Source organism: Scomber scombrus, chromosome 21, assembly GCF_963691925.1.
Source record: "Scomber scombrus chromosome 21, fScoSco1.1, whole genome shotgun sequence".
Classification (NCBI taxonomy): Eukaryota; Metazoa; Chordata; class Actinopteri; order Scombriformes; family Scombridae; genus Scomber; species Scomber scombrus.
Window position 1 is genome coordinate 13,491,936 of NC_084990.1, and position 19,941 is coordinate 13,511,876.

Genomic DNA, 19,941 nt, shown 5'->3' on the forward strand with positions numbered 1-19,941 from the left:
ACACACACACACACACACACACACACACACACACACACACACACACACACACACAAATATGTATACTGTTTCTTAGCAGAACAGATGTGAAGCAATTCTTTCTAACATTCAAATAACAATTTTCTTGGGGACTTTTAGCTTCAAAAAGCTGTGTAAGCAACCCTAAGCTCCCCACACACAAACACACACACACACACACAAACCATCTTAATACTTCCTCTGTTCTCCTCTCCTCTGCACTGCCCTCATCTATTTTAATGCTGTCAGAATGCTGATTGGACAGGATGAGCACTCCGATGGGGTGAAAGCAATGCCGGGTAGTAATTTGTCATCTTCTTAGCTAACTTATTTTATGAGTTGAAAGAGATGATGTGGAGAGGGAGTCAGAGTTTGACTCTAGTCCATAGATTTTGGAAGACAGTTGGATGAAAGAAGTACAACAAAGGAAAGAAGACACTCTGTGCCACTTTTTTCCAAGTGAAAATTGAAACCACTGTCTCATTAACTTTGGAAAGGTTTAACAATTTATACTGGTGGAAAGTAAGTTTGATTCCTCTGGACTAGTTGAAATAACAAAAAAATAGAGCTGACACTACGGGATATATCAAACTATGGCGAGTCACAGATAGCAGATCCCCAAGGTCTGTCTTTGTCACCTTGTCAAAGCAATAACTCAAAATCTGTATTATTTGTGTGAAACCTGTGACAGGAGCAGTAACATAAAGAAAGTAAGGAAGAGAGACAGTAAGTTATCAGACTTCTTTTTGCTGTATGTTAAACATTGTAAAAATATAACATGTATAAAATGGTGTTGGGTTAACAGTACAAGATAAAGAGATCAAAGCTTGTACTCATGAAATGTGGATGCATACTTCATGGCGGGGAAAAGGTTCAGAGTGAAAATGTAAGACAGGAATAACATTGATAAGTCGGAGTCAATTCCCTTCATCTCTCCCTTTCACACACATATTCACTCATCCCCTTGCAAATATTTTCTTTAATTCCAGTCCGAGGAAGTGCTTTATAAATGTTAACAAGATTGAAAGAGGTTTTACCACTTGTGTTCATACACCACTTCATTCAGACACATTTAGCTTAACTTGAGAGGAGGTTGACTTTTAATTAAGATATTTGTCTCCCTCAAAGGCAGACTGATAAACTGCATGCATTTCAAAAACGTTGCGTACCTGTTGCATGCATTCATCATCTCTGTGTATTTTTGTGTGACTTCCAGGCTACAGACCCAGATCTGGGTGAAAGCGGTCAGGTTCATTATCGGCTTATCAACCACCAGAAACTCTTCTCCATCAATGCCACAGGAGCTATTAGAACTTCAGTTCCACTGGACAGAGAGGTGAGAAGAAGTGACACATTTGTTCATATTTAACAGTTGTCATCGGAACTTGAATGTCACACAAAGGATAATGCAATAAACCAGTCGTGAGGATGACATTATACAATTTTTTTTCTGTATTTGCAGTATTATATTTGACCATGAATGTCATGCATGTCATCCTGAAGGTGAAAGGTCACTATTTTCTGATCGTTGAAGCCTGGGACGGTGCAGTGGACCCACGGCGATCCCGATTAACACTGTCCGTCACCGTTCTTGATGTAGACGACAACAGTCCAGTATTCACCCAACAAACGTACAGTGTCAACCTTCCAGAGAACAGCCCAAAAAATACAGTTATATTACAGTTAAAGGTAAATGGATGGATGGGTGTAGCTAGTTTTAAAGGTTTGTTTTGGGGATGATCAGTTGGTTGTAATCTGCAGCCTTACCACTAGATGTCACTAAATCCTACATACTGCACCTTTAAAGCGTTTATGCTCAGTGTATTAGTGTGTCCAAAATTTTAACTGATATTTTATATGAAGTCATTAAAGTATATTTTTTCTTCAGAATTAAGTGTCTGAAAAATGAAACAATCAATTGTTCAAAATGGAGGTATAAAACCAGGGTACAGAAAAATGAGCACCTTAAACTTTTCTGAATCAAGTTGTCTGCAGGTAAAAATTACGGCACTGACATTGGTTGAAGTGATAAAATCAGTTTTTAAGGACTTGAAAAAAATCCACTTTATGTATTTTTTTCAAGTCCCAGTCTTACTTCCCAGTCATCCCAGACTTTGTTATTTACCTCCTGCAGTGTCCTCTTTGAAATGAACAAATAGGTTTTAACTACGTACATTTCAGCAGCACCAAAGTGTTTTTTAAAAGTCTAGTTTGATGACAGTTACAGTTACAGACCCTGTGAATTATAGGGGAATGTAAGATGAAAAAAACAGCTTTTCCCACTAGCTATACAATAAAATACAGTAGTTACAGATGAAAAATAAGATATGGACCCCCAGCTGGACTATAAAAGCTACTACCACAGGCTTTTCAGATATACCAATTCACCACAAGACCTAGTGGAACTACTAGTGGAACCCAGTCTGTTAGTAGCACCAGCACAGATACATTCTTGTCCTTTTGGCAAAATTCAACTTTCTGTAAAATTACAAAGCAATGATATAACTTTTTTTCTCTCATTCTCCGATTTCTTCTTTTGCCTCTCTGTAGGCGATAGACGCTGACCTCGGCTCCAACCTCACATATCGAATCAGAGCTGATGGTTTGGACCAGGAGATTGGACAGCTATTTCACATTGACCCAGTCACAGGAGAGCTGTCAGTTCTTAAAGTTCTGGACTACGAGGCCCTAACTGACTCAAAAGCCACTTACACATTTACTGTTGAGGCCTTTGACACAAAGGGAACCATGCCTCCTGGACTAGCCTCTGTTACTGTCAGAATAATGGTAAGTGTGTGGGTACATGTGTTTCTTAGTTTGTTTGTAATTCTCTCTAGTTATTAGGACATAAGGATAAGAAACATCTCCAAAGTGAAGCCACCTCAATTTTAGGAAAGAGTAAGGGAAATGTTTGGGGGTAAAGCATTACTGTGACTGAAATCTGTAAGTCATAATTGTGCCTATTAATTTCCAATGGGATTCCACAACATTAAAAAAAAAGGAAAATTTGACCTTAATTCAACTGTATGCAAAAAAATCTTGGATTCCTTGTGATTTGCTCAAAAACTAACAAAAATTGTGACGTAGTAGTTTGTGAAGAAGTTTAATTTTAACCAGCAGTTGAGAAATATAACCATCTACATTTCAACATCTCTGGAATCCCTTTTTGTAGTTCCCATGCCTTCAAGATGTAAGAAACCTTATCCTTAAAGCTGACATTCAAGTACCTTGCTAGTGTTTTTCATGTTTTAGCATATTCAAGTCCAACTGAAATTAAATTGCCCTTTTTTGGTCTACCACAACATCATATCTGAAACCAAAAGGGAAAAATTGATATTTTAAAGTGTTTGGTTTTGCATTATTTCAACTAAATACTGTTCTACTGTAGATGAAGTCTTTATTTCAATGCATCAAATCAAATCTTGGATAAAGCGGTAATGTGACATTCAATTATAAGCAGAGCAGATTAGTCATTTAAGGGGAGAGAGAGAAAGAGTCTTTTGCTGAATTTAAGAATTAGTGCGAAAACAACTACATGTACTGTAACAGCTTTATCTACATTGTCAGTTTGCACAGTGCAAGTATCTTACAATTTGTAAGATTTTAGACACTTACAGGAAATCAAAAACAGCCTGGTTTAATTTGTTTACACTGCTAATGCATACTCTGTATTTGTGTGTGTTTATCTCTCTCCAGGACATGAATGACTTTTCTCCGGTATTCAGCCAGTCAGTGTACCGAGGCATGGTTGCCCCTAATGCCGTCAAGGGAACCATTGTAACCACAGTGAAGGCCAATGACTCTGACCCTATGGTGAGCATTTCCAGCTGCTGCTACTCAATCAAACAGTTTTTCACAGTCTGTTTATCAGATTGTGTATAGGAATGATGGAAGATAAGTGTGTGTGCGTGTGTGTGTTTGTATGTCTTTCTCTACTAGAGACATTTTTCCACCCCAGTGTAGCATTTAGTGATACATAAATTAGGCTTTTAACACTAAACATCTTTGCAATATGGGTTTTTTTTTACGCCTCTTGCTGTAAAATGAAGGTTAGCTCACCTTAGAGTGTCCCATTGTGAGCCATTACATAGTCTGGGAGTTAATCCCAGGTTTAAAAGGTTGTAAAGGGCTCATATCAGGGTCTACGTGCAGTGTGAGAGTACCTTGTAAGGATTTGCTGAGTCACACAGCCTTTCGTTCAAATGCAGATCTGAAATGCAGTGGCTCTGTGAAAAGTAGCTCTCATCTTTTATAGGAAACAGAAAGCAACCAACTGGTAAATTTGCAACTTTACTGTATAGTAAATCTAACAAATAAATATTTATGGAAAAAGCACAGAAAGACAAAAGTACCCTTACTTTGTATTAGTGCTAAGGAAGCCATGATCATATTTTTCACTCCCCCATCTCTGTGTGAGAGTCTTCTACACTGGCAATGTTACCCCATAAGCCTCTTTAAAGGCACCATGTTCCTTTGACTAATGTGCTTGCTGTCTACCTACCTCAGCTGAATTGATTCAGACTGGAGTTTTAGTATCAATCTGTGCTCTTTTGGGTCAAAAAGTAACATTATACAGGCTGACTGTATGCTATAAAGGCAATCCTAATGCTTAAGCAAGGTATTGAATAGCACCTTAAAAGCCCTTGATATAAATATTCAGGTCTAAACACCAATTACGGTACACCCTTCAAGCCCCAAATTTACCTCTAAAGTACACATCTTTTGAAGAATTTGTCATAGTGAAGTTTTGCTGACTCAGTACTAGCTAGTATTTATTGGGAGCTTACAGTGAAATACACTGCGTTGAGGTACAGCTTACATCTGCAGTGCTGCTACAAAATTTAACTTAATCTAGTCCACTAGTCAAGATACTTGATACTCTTTTTTTTTTTTTTTTTTTTTTCATCGTAAATGATAGTATTGGCTTAACAATTTGAGTGAGAAGTTAAATCTTTGAAAAATGTACATGCATTTCAGAATATCTTAAAGTTTGTTGTGTCCCCTTTATGCTTTAATGACAGCATGCACTCAAGCTGACACTTCAGTTTGTGCAAAACCTGATGACCCATGTTATCCCATCACGATTTGACAGTATTTCAAAAAGCCTCTTTTGATGTTACATTTCTCATTCTTCAAGTGCCCCCTTATATGTTCATTAGGGTTGAGGTCGAGGAGTCTTGACTGTCATGGCGGAAAGTTTATGGCAGGCAGGACTCCTTGGTCTTCTTTGGTCTTTAAGTAGTTCTTGCAAAGCTTTGAGTTTTTTTTGGTGTCATTATCCTGCTGCAGTATGAATCCCTCTCCACACAAATACAAACAGAGGGTAAAGCATGTCTCTGAAGAATGGAGTGCTACTTCTCCTTGTTCAGCGTTGAGTCAATTTGGTGCAGTCCAAAGTAGGCAAAACACCTCCAGACTTGAATATTCCCAAACCAGTCAGTTTGATACATTGCGGTATAATTCTCTCTCCTTTTCGTCTCCTTTCATACACCCTTTTGTTCCTGCTATAAATATCAAACTTGGATTGATCAACAAATAAGACTTTTTTTTGCAGTCATCCACTGTGAAATGCTGGTATTTCTTAGCCCACCCCAAGCATTTAGCCTTGTTTCCCCTACTAAGAAGTGCTTTAGAGACTCCAAATATTCCTCTGAGACCATTACAACACCAAGACAGCCTTCTTTTGACAGTACTCTTGCCGATTGGAGTCTTATATTCTTTATTTAGCAAATTTATGTATATGTGATGGAGTTGCTTTTCTATCTCTCAGGGAAGTAAGCTTGATATATTGATCTTCTGATAGTGTGGTCACTTTTGGTCTGCCTGACCATGCTTTGGATACAACTGATCCAGTTTCTGCAAATTGTTAAAGCGTTCCATGTACTACCCCCTTTAGTTTAGCCATGATTTGACTCTAAGAAAGCCTCTTTTTGCTTAGAATAACAATTTGACTTGTGACACTTTCACTTAGTTATGATGGCATGTTTCCCACTAATACAATTTTACTCAGTAAGCAATTATCTACTGGAAATTCGAGGCACTGCCATATTCTTAACAAGTTGCTGCAAGTTGAGTTAAATGAAGGCGATTCTGATACTGTAGATCACCTGCGTATCAGTTGAATGCATGCTATTTTACGTTAAGTTTGTTGTAGTTTCTACAGATGTTTTTCAATCTTGTAATTTGACACTGACACTGTAACACCCAATCTTTCACTGTTGAGTCATGATGAAAATACAAGCTTAGACACCTTTCTATTAACATTGGATGCCTTTCTAATTACTGGCAGTGTGACTTAGTTGCACCAGTCTGGTAAACATTAGACCCTGGTCCTGTTACAGTAGTATAACTTGTTACAGATCAGATTCATAGCCCTAATTTAGACAAGATAATCAAAGTTTTCATGATATAAGACATGTAACTAAAATAAATCTGTGAGAAAAAGAATATAGAGATAGTTGTAAGCACATTGTGCAGTTCCGCAGGTAGTTAATAAGTGGTTGTCATTCATACTGTATATCTGAGGACCAGATTAAATGTTAATATGTTGACATTTTAAACATCAGTTCATAGGCATATATACATAAATTCATCATTAGTAGACTATTTTAAGCAGTATAAATGTATTCTACACCTATTGCAATGGATGAACAGTGCCACAATCTCCAATTTAATCTGTTCAATACCTCATAGAAAAATTGTGGAAAATAAACTTTTTACAAATATTTAAGATTCTACACTGAGACATTACAAAGACATAATGTTTCCAACCTCTTTACGATAGATTTACAGACTGTCACTGACTTTAGCCAGGCCACTGGGGTAGGGTTAGGGTAGGAACAGATTGTAGGTATTTGCAAAATGTACTTAAAACAAATGTTAAACCTTTTCAACCAGAGAACTAAAAAGTCAATTTACTCTTTCAACCAAAAAAAAATTGCTCATTATTGCATACTCAGAATGATTCACCCATCACAAAGCGTTACTTTCTCTGCTAGATATTATATAAAATAATCTAATTTTATGTATTTCCTGGCTTTGGGTTTTATGTAGGTCCTGGCCCATTATCAACATCAAGGCTTGAGAGGTTATTTAATGTTCATTTAGAGTGCCTAAACTTGGACCTCACTGAGCCAAAGTGGTGGTGGTATGTGTCTTTACTGGTTCATAAGTATTTGTGTAAAGATGCACTGTCTGACATCGGGTTCCAGACTAATTGCTTTAGATATTAAATACCGTAACACAGTGATTACATAGTCTTTACTATATTCTGCTTTAGTTTGAGGCTACTTTGTGAAATAAGTGGCAGTATTCTAGAAAGCATATGAGAGAGACTTCATGCTGTAATGCAACATTAATCTAAATCTGTTGTCCTAATGTTAAAGCATATACTGTGCTTGCTCTCTCCCTAGGGTACCCCAGCAGGTCTGGTGCGCTATAAAGTGGACCAGGAAGCTTATCCATACTCTTCCAGTATATTTGGTGTCGAAAAACAGACAGGACATGTGGTAACCAGAGTAAACCTCAATGAGGAGCCCAACCTCAAATTCAGTGTAAGTATACACACAATTTAACATAGTTTAACTTCCAGGTCATCATTAATACCTAAAACACTATATTGTATGCAGTATTCTGTATGTCTGATCAGACTTGCCTACATTACATTTTTGTTTCAGCCCTGTTTAGTACATTGTTTGTACCAGCAATGCAACGCAATATCCATTTTATTTTACACATGCTTAACAGTCACATAAAACATGCACCTATAATGGAAATATACAGCAAAAAAATATTTTCCCTCTATACAGATATTAACTTCCATTGGTCAGTAATGTATTCAATGTATTAAATATAACTATATAGCAGTGAGTTTATATTATAATGTAAATACAGTAAAGAGCATCACTTAATAAATGCACACATGCAGTATGCTCTCATGCGCAGCCTGAATGACAGGCACACACAGAGGGCTGGTAAAGAGACAGCCAGGGCTGGTAAAAACAGATTTTTTGACGGTTTAACAGACCAACAATGGATTTTTTGACAGACCACAAGCCCACCTATGCGGCAGCCAACTGGGATTTATCCCAGTATGTCTGAAAGCCAGTACACCACTGAAGGTGTCTTATTTGGAACATGAAAATGAAAACGCCTATCCACTGTACAAAGTATACTGCAGTAGCTTATTAGTTTCAAAATTGCCTTTTCCCAACAGTTCCACCTTCATCAGGGCTTTGGGCTATGCTAATTTCATCTTTTCATTGGACTTTAATTAACACAACAAGGATTCAGCGTCCTCTGAAAATGTCACTCAGGGGACTAATTCTACCTCATTTGCTCCCAATAACTCTAACAAAGTGAATCATTCCAACACTGTTTACAATTTATTTATTAATTTATTTGATTATGACTGAGATAACTCTAAGGTATCATTTTTACAAGGACAGAAACATGGTCAGACAATATAATTGACAAATAGTTAATGCATCACATTACAAAGGCACTAAAGTATTTCTAATAACCATTTTTGGGGCAGGTGTGCAAGGATAGACACAGATTTGTAATTGGACTGAAATGCTTAACCATATATTCCAGTGAAATTAGTACGTTTCCAGCAGTTACAGATGTTGATTTAGAATGTGCCTTATTAAAGCGTGAATGACAATATAATTTTGAATAAGGGGAGTGTAATTTCAGCAACAATTTTCGTGCCTAAGTAGAACGAGGAAACACAATATCTTAATATCTTGATTTTTAAATGTGGCCATCATTAGGATTCCTTCTTAAAACGATAAACCCCTTGAGATTAACCATCTTTTTTTCTAAGGGGGTCCTTAACACATATACAGAAAGTAAAGTACATAGAGCAAAACAGAAAAAAACAAATACATACACAGACAAAAGCTCTCTCAGGTCTAGCCACTCCCACACCCACTGATTCCCCCAAAATGTAAAAATACATACATTTGATGTACACATGCCCATACTAATCTATTTAATTGTACCTACACATTAAAGACTTTATTACCATATCTCAAATATAATGAGAAGTAAGATCAGGTTGTTTGAAGATAAGGAAAAAGAGATGCCTTAAAGAAATGAACAGTGGTATCTACTGTAAGTGAACGGGGTCGAGTTGTTCCAATCAGATGGAACTTTAAATTTAGAGGCATGTTGCCCAATTTCTGTAGAAATTCTAGGAACAAAAAAAGTATACACAGTATGCCTTAGAGTTTACGATGACCAACATGGAATTAAGATTTGTTTTAAGAAAGAAGGATAGTTAAAGTAAATCCATTTAAAGATGGATTGCAACCAGTGTCATAGATTTAGGACACCTCAAAACAAATCTACAGAGAAAAAAATAAATTATATTGAGAAGATTTGTTTCTAAAGTATTCTGATAGACAATATATGTAAAATGCAGTACAGATCATATCAAATGTGAAATAATTATTTTCCTGAATTGTAGGTGGAAACAGTTGATAAAACGATATAAAAGTTTGAGGCTGCAATTTCATTTCTTTATTACTGAGTTGATATGGGTATGTGATGTACCCTAAGACTTCTTCTTATTCAGTAGACATTTGATGAAAGAAGCCCATTTTTGCATTAAAATTGGCTTTAAATATACACTGAATTTGTGAGGTGTCAGATTTGGAAGAATAAATCACAGTATCATCTGCATATAATTGAACATGACAATCAGAAAATACTTGTGGGAGATCATTAATAAATATGGAGAACAGCACAGGCCCTAGAGACGAACCTTAAGGTACCCTTTTTTCCGTGATCATAAAATCTGACTGACTGCCCTTTTAAGAGACACATTGATGTCTGTGGTGAAGATATGATTCAAAGTAAAGAATGTTTTGAAAGACCAATAGCACAATGTTTGTTAAGGAAGAGGAAGTTATAAAACACAAATGGAATTAGATCTATAGTTATTGAGATCAAGACGATCACCACTCTTTTGCAATGGGGTAACTCTGGCACATTTCCAAATTAATGGGATTTCACATGTAGATAAAGATAATTTGAATAAATCAGACAGAACTTATGCCAGAACAAGACAAGTTTGATGAACTTAATCTCAAAACCATCTGAACCAGCACCACTACATGAGCTTAGATCACAAATAACCTGCTAAATACCAGTTGGACTGATTCTTCTAAAGGAGAAGGAGCTACCACATTTAGAGTTACTCAATGAAATACCAGAGCAGGGAAAATCAGAAAATTGTGAACTGCAGACAGAGGAAAAATGCTGGCTGAAGGCAATAGCAATTATAAAGGGACCATTAATAACTTCATTATTAACTCTAATATGAGTTTTGGTGGATCTATTGATTATATTGTAGTATATTCCAAAACTGTTACGGTATAAACATCATCAATTAATAGATTAGTGAGTCTTGTTTTGTTTGTACATATATTTCTTAAATGTTTATATGCATTTTTAATCAGCAGAATCCTTGATCGAGTGATATTTTCCCCAGGCCTAACCTCTCTGTTTAAGTGACACTTATACTGTAAGATCACCACAAATCTAAGGTAATGGTCTACCTTAAACCTTAATGTTGTCCAGGGGGCATGTTTGTCTGTAACATTAATAAACTCAGTGTAAAAGCAGTTCCATGCATCCTTAAAAAAAGGTATTAGCTGAAACCTGTCGCAAATTATGGCAGTTAAGTCTTGAATAGAGAGTTCAATATTAATATTCTTACATTTTCTTACCTTAATGCATCTTGGTGGAAGGCAAGGTACTTTAATCTTCCAAACACAAAAAATAAGGGAGTGGTCACCGAAACACTCAGATAATACCTCAGATTGTATAATTCTATCGGAATGGGTGACAAGAATCCAATCTATCAATGACTTAGACCTTTAATCAACTCTTGTAGGCTCCCTTTTGAGTGGAGATGAATGATCTAGCCAATTACTGTTAAAGTCACCCAAAATAAAAATTTCATTTGGACAATCTAAAAAGTTCATGGTATATAAAATACAGATTTTAGATTGTGAGGTATAATTTGGAGGTCTGTAAGAAAGAGACAATCAAAGTACATACAGTTGTCTTTTGGTATAACAAACTCTGAAGACAATTTTGAGAAACACATTGTGTGTAGCCACTTCTCCTATTCTAGCACCCCTTATCAGCTCTATACAAAGTTATATAGTTGTCAAGTTTAATTTCATTATCAGAGTGATTACTATTCAACCATGTCTCAGAAATTGTAATTACACTAGGTTTATTTTAAACAAACCAAGCTCAAGCTTAAGATATCAGTTTTTGAAGGTAAGCTCCTAATATTCAGTTAATTAACATGATGACCTTTAATTAAAAATCAAAATATTTACTAAGTACATCAACAAATCATGTTTTGTTCATATAATGAAAAAAGGGGCAGTGGGTGCACACACTTGGAAAACGCACGCACACACACACACACACACACACACCCACACACAAACACACAGACTATCACAAATTGGCTAAACAAATACAAAAAGACAAGTAAAGCTTTGAGTCCGGTTAACAGTCATCCTCACCCCCAAATTAAATGAAGAAGGCAAGCTAAGCAGGAGAAAATAAGCACACCAGTGGGATATGCACTCATCTAGTGCTCCAATTCCCATGCAAATAATATCATTTTAGATTGCAGTCAACAAAAATCTAGACATTTATTAGTTTATTATTGGCCTGTCATGCATTAGCTACATCAATTTAGTTGGATGTCTCTGCTGTCAGCAAACTGTAAAATGTTGTTGGCTTTTCAATCTTAGAGGGCATAAACGGAGGGTAGAAGCAGAGTTAATATGTGTGAATATCTGCCGAATGTTCTGACTCTGTGTTTGATTGGCAGCTGGTGGTGGTGGCCTATGACGACGGTGAACCTGTCAAGAAGAGCACAACTCTAGTGGAGATCACAGTCCTTCAGCCCTCTGTCATTCCTGTCTTTACTCAGGAAGAATACAGGTACACGCACGCACGCACATACACACACACACACACACACACAGTGGTTTCACTTCAGTGTGCTGCAGCAATGAACTCCAGGACCTTGTGATATTACTCTTGGGTTAAAGTGAGGTTAAACAGACTTACAACTTTGTACCAAGGAGGACAGCAAAATGCTACTTTTCAGTCCGGTGTTAGGTTATTCTTTTGATTCCATTTCTAGTTGATGTTGTGACATCAGTTGTTACTGGTGATGAGATCTTAATAAGTCAGATCCCTAATTTTTGTTTGAAATGACAAGTTTAATGCTCTCTGAGCTGGTACTTTTTCCAAAAATACTCCAAAAGATCACAAGTAACTTGTGTATCTACTCATTGCTGTAGCTATACTGCTATACTGATGTACCAATGCAAATATGTTTCCTCTTCAAAATACCCTACACCTGCTGTTATGCTTTCTGGGTTACATTATTATGTGACATAAGCACAAAAATTATATGCAATGTATACCATCTGGCAAAGAAATGGCAGACTCAACAACTGACAATGCTGCTATTTAAAAGGGTAATGATGATGTAAATATATTTAATGGCTATAGAAAAATAAGTCCCAGCCGTGAATGGTATTAAAATGTGATTTTTTTTGTTTTTAATTTTTAATTTTGTCACTTAGGAGCAGCAGAAACAAGCTGTGATCACAACATTGAATGTAGAATACCTTTTTTAAGTTAATATGACAATCTTGTTAGCAACATCAACATTGTCTTGTTTGGTAAATGCATTTTTGGTGAATGATTGTGGTTAGTATAAACTAAAAACATTCCAAAATCTTTAAATTAAGATTTTATCATAACTTAAACATGTTTTGGTACATGATCAATCTCATTTAAATATATATATGTTTATGTATTTCCCATCCATGCCATCCATGTATACTTAGTCCTGCCATCTACCTAACACTGTGTAGATGACAGCACATGAAATGAAAGAAACTTGCCATGAAGCTTATGCAACTGTGCTCTGGGTTCAGTATAAAGTGGTACATTAATGTGATACAAAGTGTTTTCCTGCTTTCAGTTATAGCATCATAGATATTCTGGGTTTTTATGAGAAATGCAATGTGTACCAATAGAAGTAAACACAGTTCTTGTTGAGATAAAACCTGAAAAGGTGCTGAAAAAGCCTTTTTCCCCCCCTCCAAAAACACTTCTTGCTACCAAAATATCTGTCTGCAGAAGCTATAAATTAGCAATAAAACACCAATAAACTTGGAGGCTGATATCCTGCTCCATCAGACTACCACACAAACATACACACACACAGTTTATACTCAGGGATGCAGCAATTTAGTTGTTGCAAGAGTGGCAAGACATTCATCTCAATTTCACACACTAAATCCACCCTAAAAGAAAAAAAAGACAAAACAATTCTGGATGGTACCCTTCTGACTTAAGGGTACCATCTTCTGACTTAAGATAGAGGCTTTGTTTTTCATCTGGCAAATTAATGAATTGTATTAATATAGGCATAATTAAAAAAAATGGAGAGAAAGGATTCATGTTAATCATGTAAAAAGTAGAATTCATTATTGACTATTCTCTGACTTAAAAGCAAACACCACTTAATATGGTTCCACCTCATTTCAGTGTAAACCATAAAAATAGAGATACTGCCTTTCAAAATCCCGCTCACCCACCCCATACAAACACATGCACACAATAACACACAGGGTGGAAAGCCTGAACAGCATGACTGATGTTCTCTTGCCTTAATCAGTTTTGATTACAACTTAAATTATGTGTTTTAATGTCAGGAGATTCCTGAAAAGAGTCCCTCTTAAAAAAACTATGAATTTGGGCAGGTTTGTTTTCACAATACAAATCCCAGATTTCCACTCAAAGCAAATATGTATAGTAGCATCAACTTTGTGATGCAGCAGCACGCTTTTCACCATCTGCTGTTCTGTTACAACCCACAATCCCCAAACAAATCGGCATGAATAATTAGCACAGTGCACGTCACCTGTTTTATTTACAAGATTAACTGGCAGGAGAAAAAGAAGCGTGTGGGGTTCTTCTTTGAGGAACAGTGTTTTCCATTTATTGCTGTAAAAGTGTTAACCTTACATTTACATTTTTAATGTTATATTGTATATTGGTTAATCCTCTGAATCACACTGTACCACAATGTATGAAACTATTACAGATGAAGCCCCTTGAAAGTTCCCGTTCAAGCTGAAAGCCAGCTGAATGGCAGCTGACTCCCAGCCGGCTGCCAGCCGACTAAGCAACCCCCTCCTTCTCCTGGGCGTGTCTATCTTTTCCTGTAAACCCACCTATTCATTGTAATACAGGGTATGACCAGGTGATGGCGCTTCTGTCACAGAATAGCCCACATATTCTATGAATTTTTACTGGTCATCCGAACCAGTAAACTTACTTACTACCTAACGTAACCCACTGACTTTTTATATGCACGCACCACAACTTAAAAAAAATATTTTAAATTTCAAGGAAGACCATGACTGAGCAAACAATTTGCAGACACAGATACATGACTATCTTGAATAAAAAATGCGGAGTGTCTATTTGCACCCTACACGTAGCCTATAACAACGTGAAAACATGGCGGGTATTCATCTTCCACGCCAACAGAAAAGGGCGAATTTAGAAAGGTTTCATATCTTATGTTTGTTCTAAAGACATTTCTGGCGGGAAAGTTGTATTATATTTTCATAATCTTTCCTCAGTGGATGCATACAAGCGTAAGTTTCTCAGTTAGACACGTTATAACGTAGGACCGGAGCGGTGGCGTAACGGGCAGCGTGTCCGTCATTAGTGCGGGAGACCTGGGTTCGAGTCTTTGCAGTAGCAGTTACTTATTGACAATGTTTTCAGCGGAAAAACTCTGCTGCATTTTCATAACTTTGTTAAGTAAATGCATACAACCCGAAAATAACTGACTTTACAACCTTCAGGTTGTTAAATGATGGAAATCAAATCTTGACCGATAATTCTATGGTTCTCTGCTATGTGCCATTAGTTTAATATGTGTGTTTAATGATGTTCTCTTGGTTAACAGGAAGTGTGTTTGCCTGTAGAGTATTTTAAGAGTGTTTTTATTGTTTAGCAGTGAAGAAAGGAAAATGAATGGGATGTTTGTGCTAGAAAGAGAAACAAAGTGTGAGTGACAGGATTTGGCAAGAGTTCATACTGCAAAAAATCGGAACACATTTTCAAATCAAAAAATTAAATAGCCTACTGACTGATTATTTTGTTATTTGTTTTGAATCTAACAAAAAAGAAAGACAAATTGCTTTTCATATTTCAATTTTAGGCTCAGATCAATTATACGAAATGGAAAAACGTAAACGACTGTATTTGATTTTAGGCAAGGCAAGACAAGGCAACGCAGCTTTATTTATATGAAAATAAACATTTGACAGTGAGAAATTAGAAACAAACGTAAAAACAAGGAATTTACAGGATGATTAACCTTTCATTTGATGCTGGTTTGAATATTCTCACACAAATTATGCCAGAGTGCTAAAACTGAGAATGAGTAGTTCAGCGTCTGCTAATTTGTGAATTGTAGAATTGTTGAAAAATGTGCAAGCCAACCCCGGTCTATTCAGTGCATGCTGTAAGTCAGGTAAGCCCATCCACTTTATTAGCATTATCATTGCTTAACTTTTTGTTTGGGCTTAATGGGCTATTTGGTTCCATTGCCACACAAATCACGCAAGAGTGTTCATGGCCGTTGCAACTACAGTACTTTCTGAGAAGGGGTGCGGATTTGGCGGGGTGATGATGGGTTTGGGGGGATGGTTGGGAGCCTGTTCCATTGTCTTTCAAAGCGAATGCCCCCCTCCCCCCACACCTATGCATGTCTCCTGGCAAACTGTGAATCCTTTGAATTTTTCCTCCCACGGCTCTATTACGCCTGCTCTCATTATGATCAAATTATTTTAACAATTATGTTTTATAACATATTGCCAATAAAATAAAAGTATTGAACAGACTCACTGGAGCTGAGGTTAATGTTAGCTGCACGGACAGAGACGTGTTTTCTCAAGCGAGTTCAAAGTTTTATCTATTTTACTTTCTTTTGACAATGACACGCTGGATGATGATTTCGGAGGTAATCCGACAGGAGAAGGATTGTGTAAACCAGTCCGTCTCAACAGGGCTTACGATTGGCTACGAGAAAGTGACGTGTCGGGGGGTGCCTCGAGTGGGAGATCCCCCTCCATTCATAACCCGTTGTGCGCCAACGTCATTCATTTCATTTCATTTCATTTTGACTTTTGACTTTGTAATTACCGGATAACGGAAACCCAGTATCAGTGTCAGAATATAATAGCAGCAATAAGAAAAGAATAAAGAACAATAAATAATAAATACAAAAAAACAAACGAACAAACAAAAAACTATAAGAACAATAATAGTAAGAAATATGTAGTAAAATAGTCGTGACATTATTTACATTATTTACACCGTCCATTGAAATACTATGTATTACAGTAAATAGCGCGTCCTGTTTTGAATCACTAGACGGGGTATGTCACATGGGCTATTTCTTGGTTTGACAGTGACAATGATTTGTCAGAGGTCCTGTAAAATGTACGGTATCTTCAATTGCATCCTTCTAATGAATTAACTCAGTTTATGTCCATGGACATTATAATGAAAAGGCTAAAGGCTTAATATTAGTTTGCATCCAGCGTGCTGCGTGGACTTCATTACATCTGCTGCACCGCTGCTACCACAATTATGAAATGCTAAGTTTATTGTCAGTGACTGTGACCTTCATAAAAGTAATATTTTACAAATCTGCATTATATAAACTAACGAAATTCGTTAACCCTTAGATGCATAAGTGGGGTCAAAAATGACCCCAGCAGTAGTTTTTTTGCAATATCTTTGTAATTTTAAATTTTTATCGTTTAATCTTCCATGTATTCCTCAAATAGGTTGTCTTTGACACGAGGCCATTTGGATTTGTATCTAATTGTTATATTTTTTAAGTAATCGCATTTTTTGTATCAGTACCACACTCTTCCATACGTGGGGTCAAAAATGACCCCAATCATTTTCTATGGAATTTCAAGGGTTAACCCTAGGAACCTTTGATTTTTATCAACTGTGACTGTCAGGTATATTTACTGTCGATCCACACATCTAATGTCAGCAGTCTCACCACCCCTAAAGATTATTTTTTCACAGCAACATACATGTATTATTAGTACAAGTATTATCATAATTTTTATACCTGAGAATATATATGCTGTTATAAAATATGAACTTAGTTTCCACATACATGATTTTTGTGTGATATAGTGTTGTGTTATCATCATCAAATTGTAAAGCATCCTTGGATATGTGAAAGGTGCTATATAAATCGCACCTATTTTTATTATTATTATAATTATTATTATCAAATTACTTTCTAGTAAGCTAACACTAGCTAACTAAGATAGCTAACATTACTGTATTTGTTGTGTAGAGAAGCAGACTCTCACTATGATGGTTAGGGTTAGGGTTATGACAGGGCCTACAGAAGAGAAAGAGGTGTAAGATGTGTGCAAAGCCACCAATAGTTGCTGGAAATGCAGTGACCCTGTGTGCAGTGCTCACAGCCAGAAACAAGTAGTTTGTAACAGCTGCTCACAGTGAGAAGAAAGAAGACGCGTGTGTGTACATGCATAGACAAACAGACGGATACACAAACAATGAATGTTGAAGTTGTGATAGCATGGAAAACATGAAATCATTCATGTGTTATAATATTGCATTAAATGCATTGATTCTAATTGGGATACTTTTTGGATGTTAACCGTTTTTGACCTTTTTAAAAGCTGGGATAAAAATGTTATAAAAAAGTGATAAATGACCATGTCAAACATGAAATAATTATTTTGTTGACCAAAATATAATACAAATCATCATCTTTAACCAAAATGAAATGAATTTCTTAAGTTTACAGCATAAAACGCATTCATTCTAATTGGGGTCATTTTTGACCCCACTCATGGAAGAGTGTAGGTATCGGTAGGTCATGCATCTAAGGGTTAAAGTAAGTCATTTGGCGACTTCTAAGTCATTAAACTAAGTCTTACTTTTACTGGAGTAAAGAGTTGAATCAGGACGTCTGCTTTTACTGGAGTCTTTTTTACACTAGTATCTAGTACTGCATACTACACAGGCATGACTCAGAATAACAAGCTTGCACTTTTTAATCATATTGCGTTTTGTTAATTGATCGGCTGTGTTGTGTTTTACCGGCGCACAGCAGCTTCAATTGCATCCTTCTAATGGATTGAACTATATTGCACCCTTCATTAGATAGATAGATAGATAGATAGATAGATATACGTTATTGATCCCAAGCTGGGAAATTATAGTGTAGCAGCAGCATTACACAGACACATAGTGACGATACAGTGACAATAACAACAACATATAGTATAAGGCTACTTTATGAAGAAGAATAGAAGTAAATACAAGTTATATTAGTGTGTAAAACTAACTCGGGTCTCCTGCACTAATACCTGCGCCTCCCCGTGGAAAAATGAAGCATTGCAACTGGTTTTCACTCAGGCAGTTTAGGGGCGTTTCCAGTCGGGGCCTCATTGACACGTCATCGCATTTCCCCCCTGCTTCCATTATCGGCCAGTCAAGGACCTATCAAGGGGCGGTCAAGGAGCCATCACGGAAACAGGGGAAATTTCTAGTGGCTTCATCTGTACATCAAAATGAAATAAAAATACTTTATTACTATCTGAACTACTATAAAACACATAACACATGGTCCATCTGTGATCGTTTTATTAGTGTTGGTGGGCTGGCCAGTGCATTAGATTCTTTATAGACGTTACAGAAATGCCCCAAGCAATAGAAAAAGTGTACAGAGAACTGTTTACCAAACAACAATACATTGCATGTCTGATAGTAAAATATCCTGGGAAATAGTGTCTAATATAGTTTCTATAGTTTAAAGTATTTTCTTTCAATCTCTGCAGAAGTTGAAGGAAATGTATTGCATTAATATTGCAGTTTTGTAAAGACAAAAACACACACTCTCTCATCCTCTCCCTGTGTTTTCAAATGCCAATAACCCAGCAGTCACAGACTTCAAACCCCACCAACAGTAATATATTATACTGTTACCTTTTGTCCACACACACACTAACTCTCAAGTCATCATTGTAACTCTTCCAGTTGGTCTTTTATGGGGTCGCCTCAGGTTTTCTCTTGTGTAACTGGCTGGGAAGACAGGCGTAAGTGAGATTGGATGTGAAATTGGCCTATAATCACCAGCCATTATCTATGTTTCTCTGTCTTGATCTGTCAGTCTTTCATCGAATATATAACGTACAATACCATCTTGATATGGCATTATTTTCCTGCTGTACATTAGGCTCTTCCCGTCTGTTATCATGTTTTTTCTACCATCCCATTTTTATCAACCCCTTCTATATGTCTTTTTGTGTGCCCCACAATGTCATCTGAGAGAATTAACTTGTCTCCCTCCATTGCTTGCTTGTTACGTCATCTGTCAGGCACGATATCGAAGTCATCAGGCTTGGATGGAAATCACTAGAGGACGTGCTTAATATTTTTGCAAATGTTTCAAAATGACTGACTGGTTCAAGGTTGGACGCTAATGTTTCCACTGAAAACAGAGTGAGCTTATAGGTGACTAATTGTCTGTGAGAGTGATTCATTCTTTCATTCTCTCTCTTGCAGATTTTGTCCACTTTCTATATTGCATTTCTTCCCTTTTTCTGTCCTCTTTTCTGCCTTTATGGCAAGTCAGAATTCAACTGTTTTGTATGCATAGTATGTGTTTAGGCAGTTTGATGTGATTCACTTTCACATAGCTGACATGCCATCTGTAATGCATCATGCAAGCTAACCTCTGTGAAATTCAGCATTTGATGTTACAAACAAATATCTCACCTT

At 36.6% G+C, this 19,941-nt stretch overlaps 1 protein-coding gene across 1 annotated transcript in view; it reads left to right on the forward strand.

The window, feature by feature from the left end:
* Positions 1 to 19,941, forward strand: part of LOC134003104 (protocadherin-15-like) — a 154,225-nt gene that overhangs the window by 70,103 nt on the left and 64,181 nt on the right. The window contains exons 21-26 of the mRNA XM_062442236.1: positions 1,235 to 1,354; positions 1,522 to 1,707; positions 2,569 to 2,805; positions 3,715 to 3,831; positions 7,431 to 7,571; positions 11,885 to 11,997. Coding sequence (XP_062298220.1) covers positions 1,235 to 1,354; positions 1,522 to 1,707; positions 2,569 to 2,805; positions 3,715 to 3,831; positions 7,431 to 7,571; positions 11,885 to 11,997 — 914 coding nt within the window. The remainder of the gene's footprint in view (positions 1 to 1,234; positions 1,355 to 1,521; positions 1,708 to 2,568; positions 2,806 to 3,714; positions 3,832 to 7,430; positions 7,572 to 11,884; positions 11,998 to 19,941) is intronic.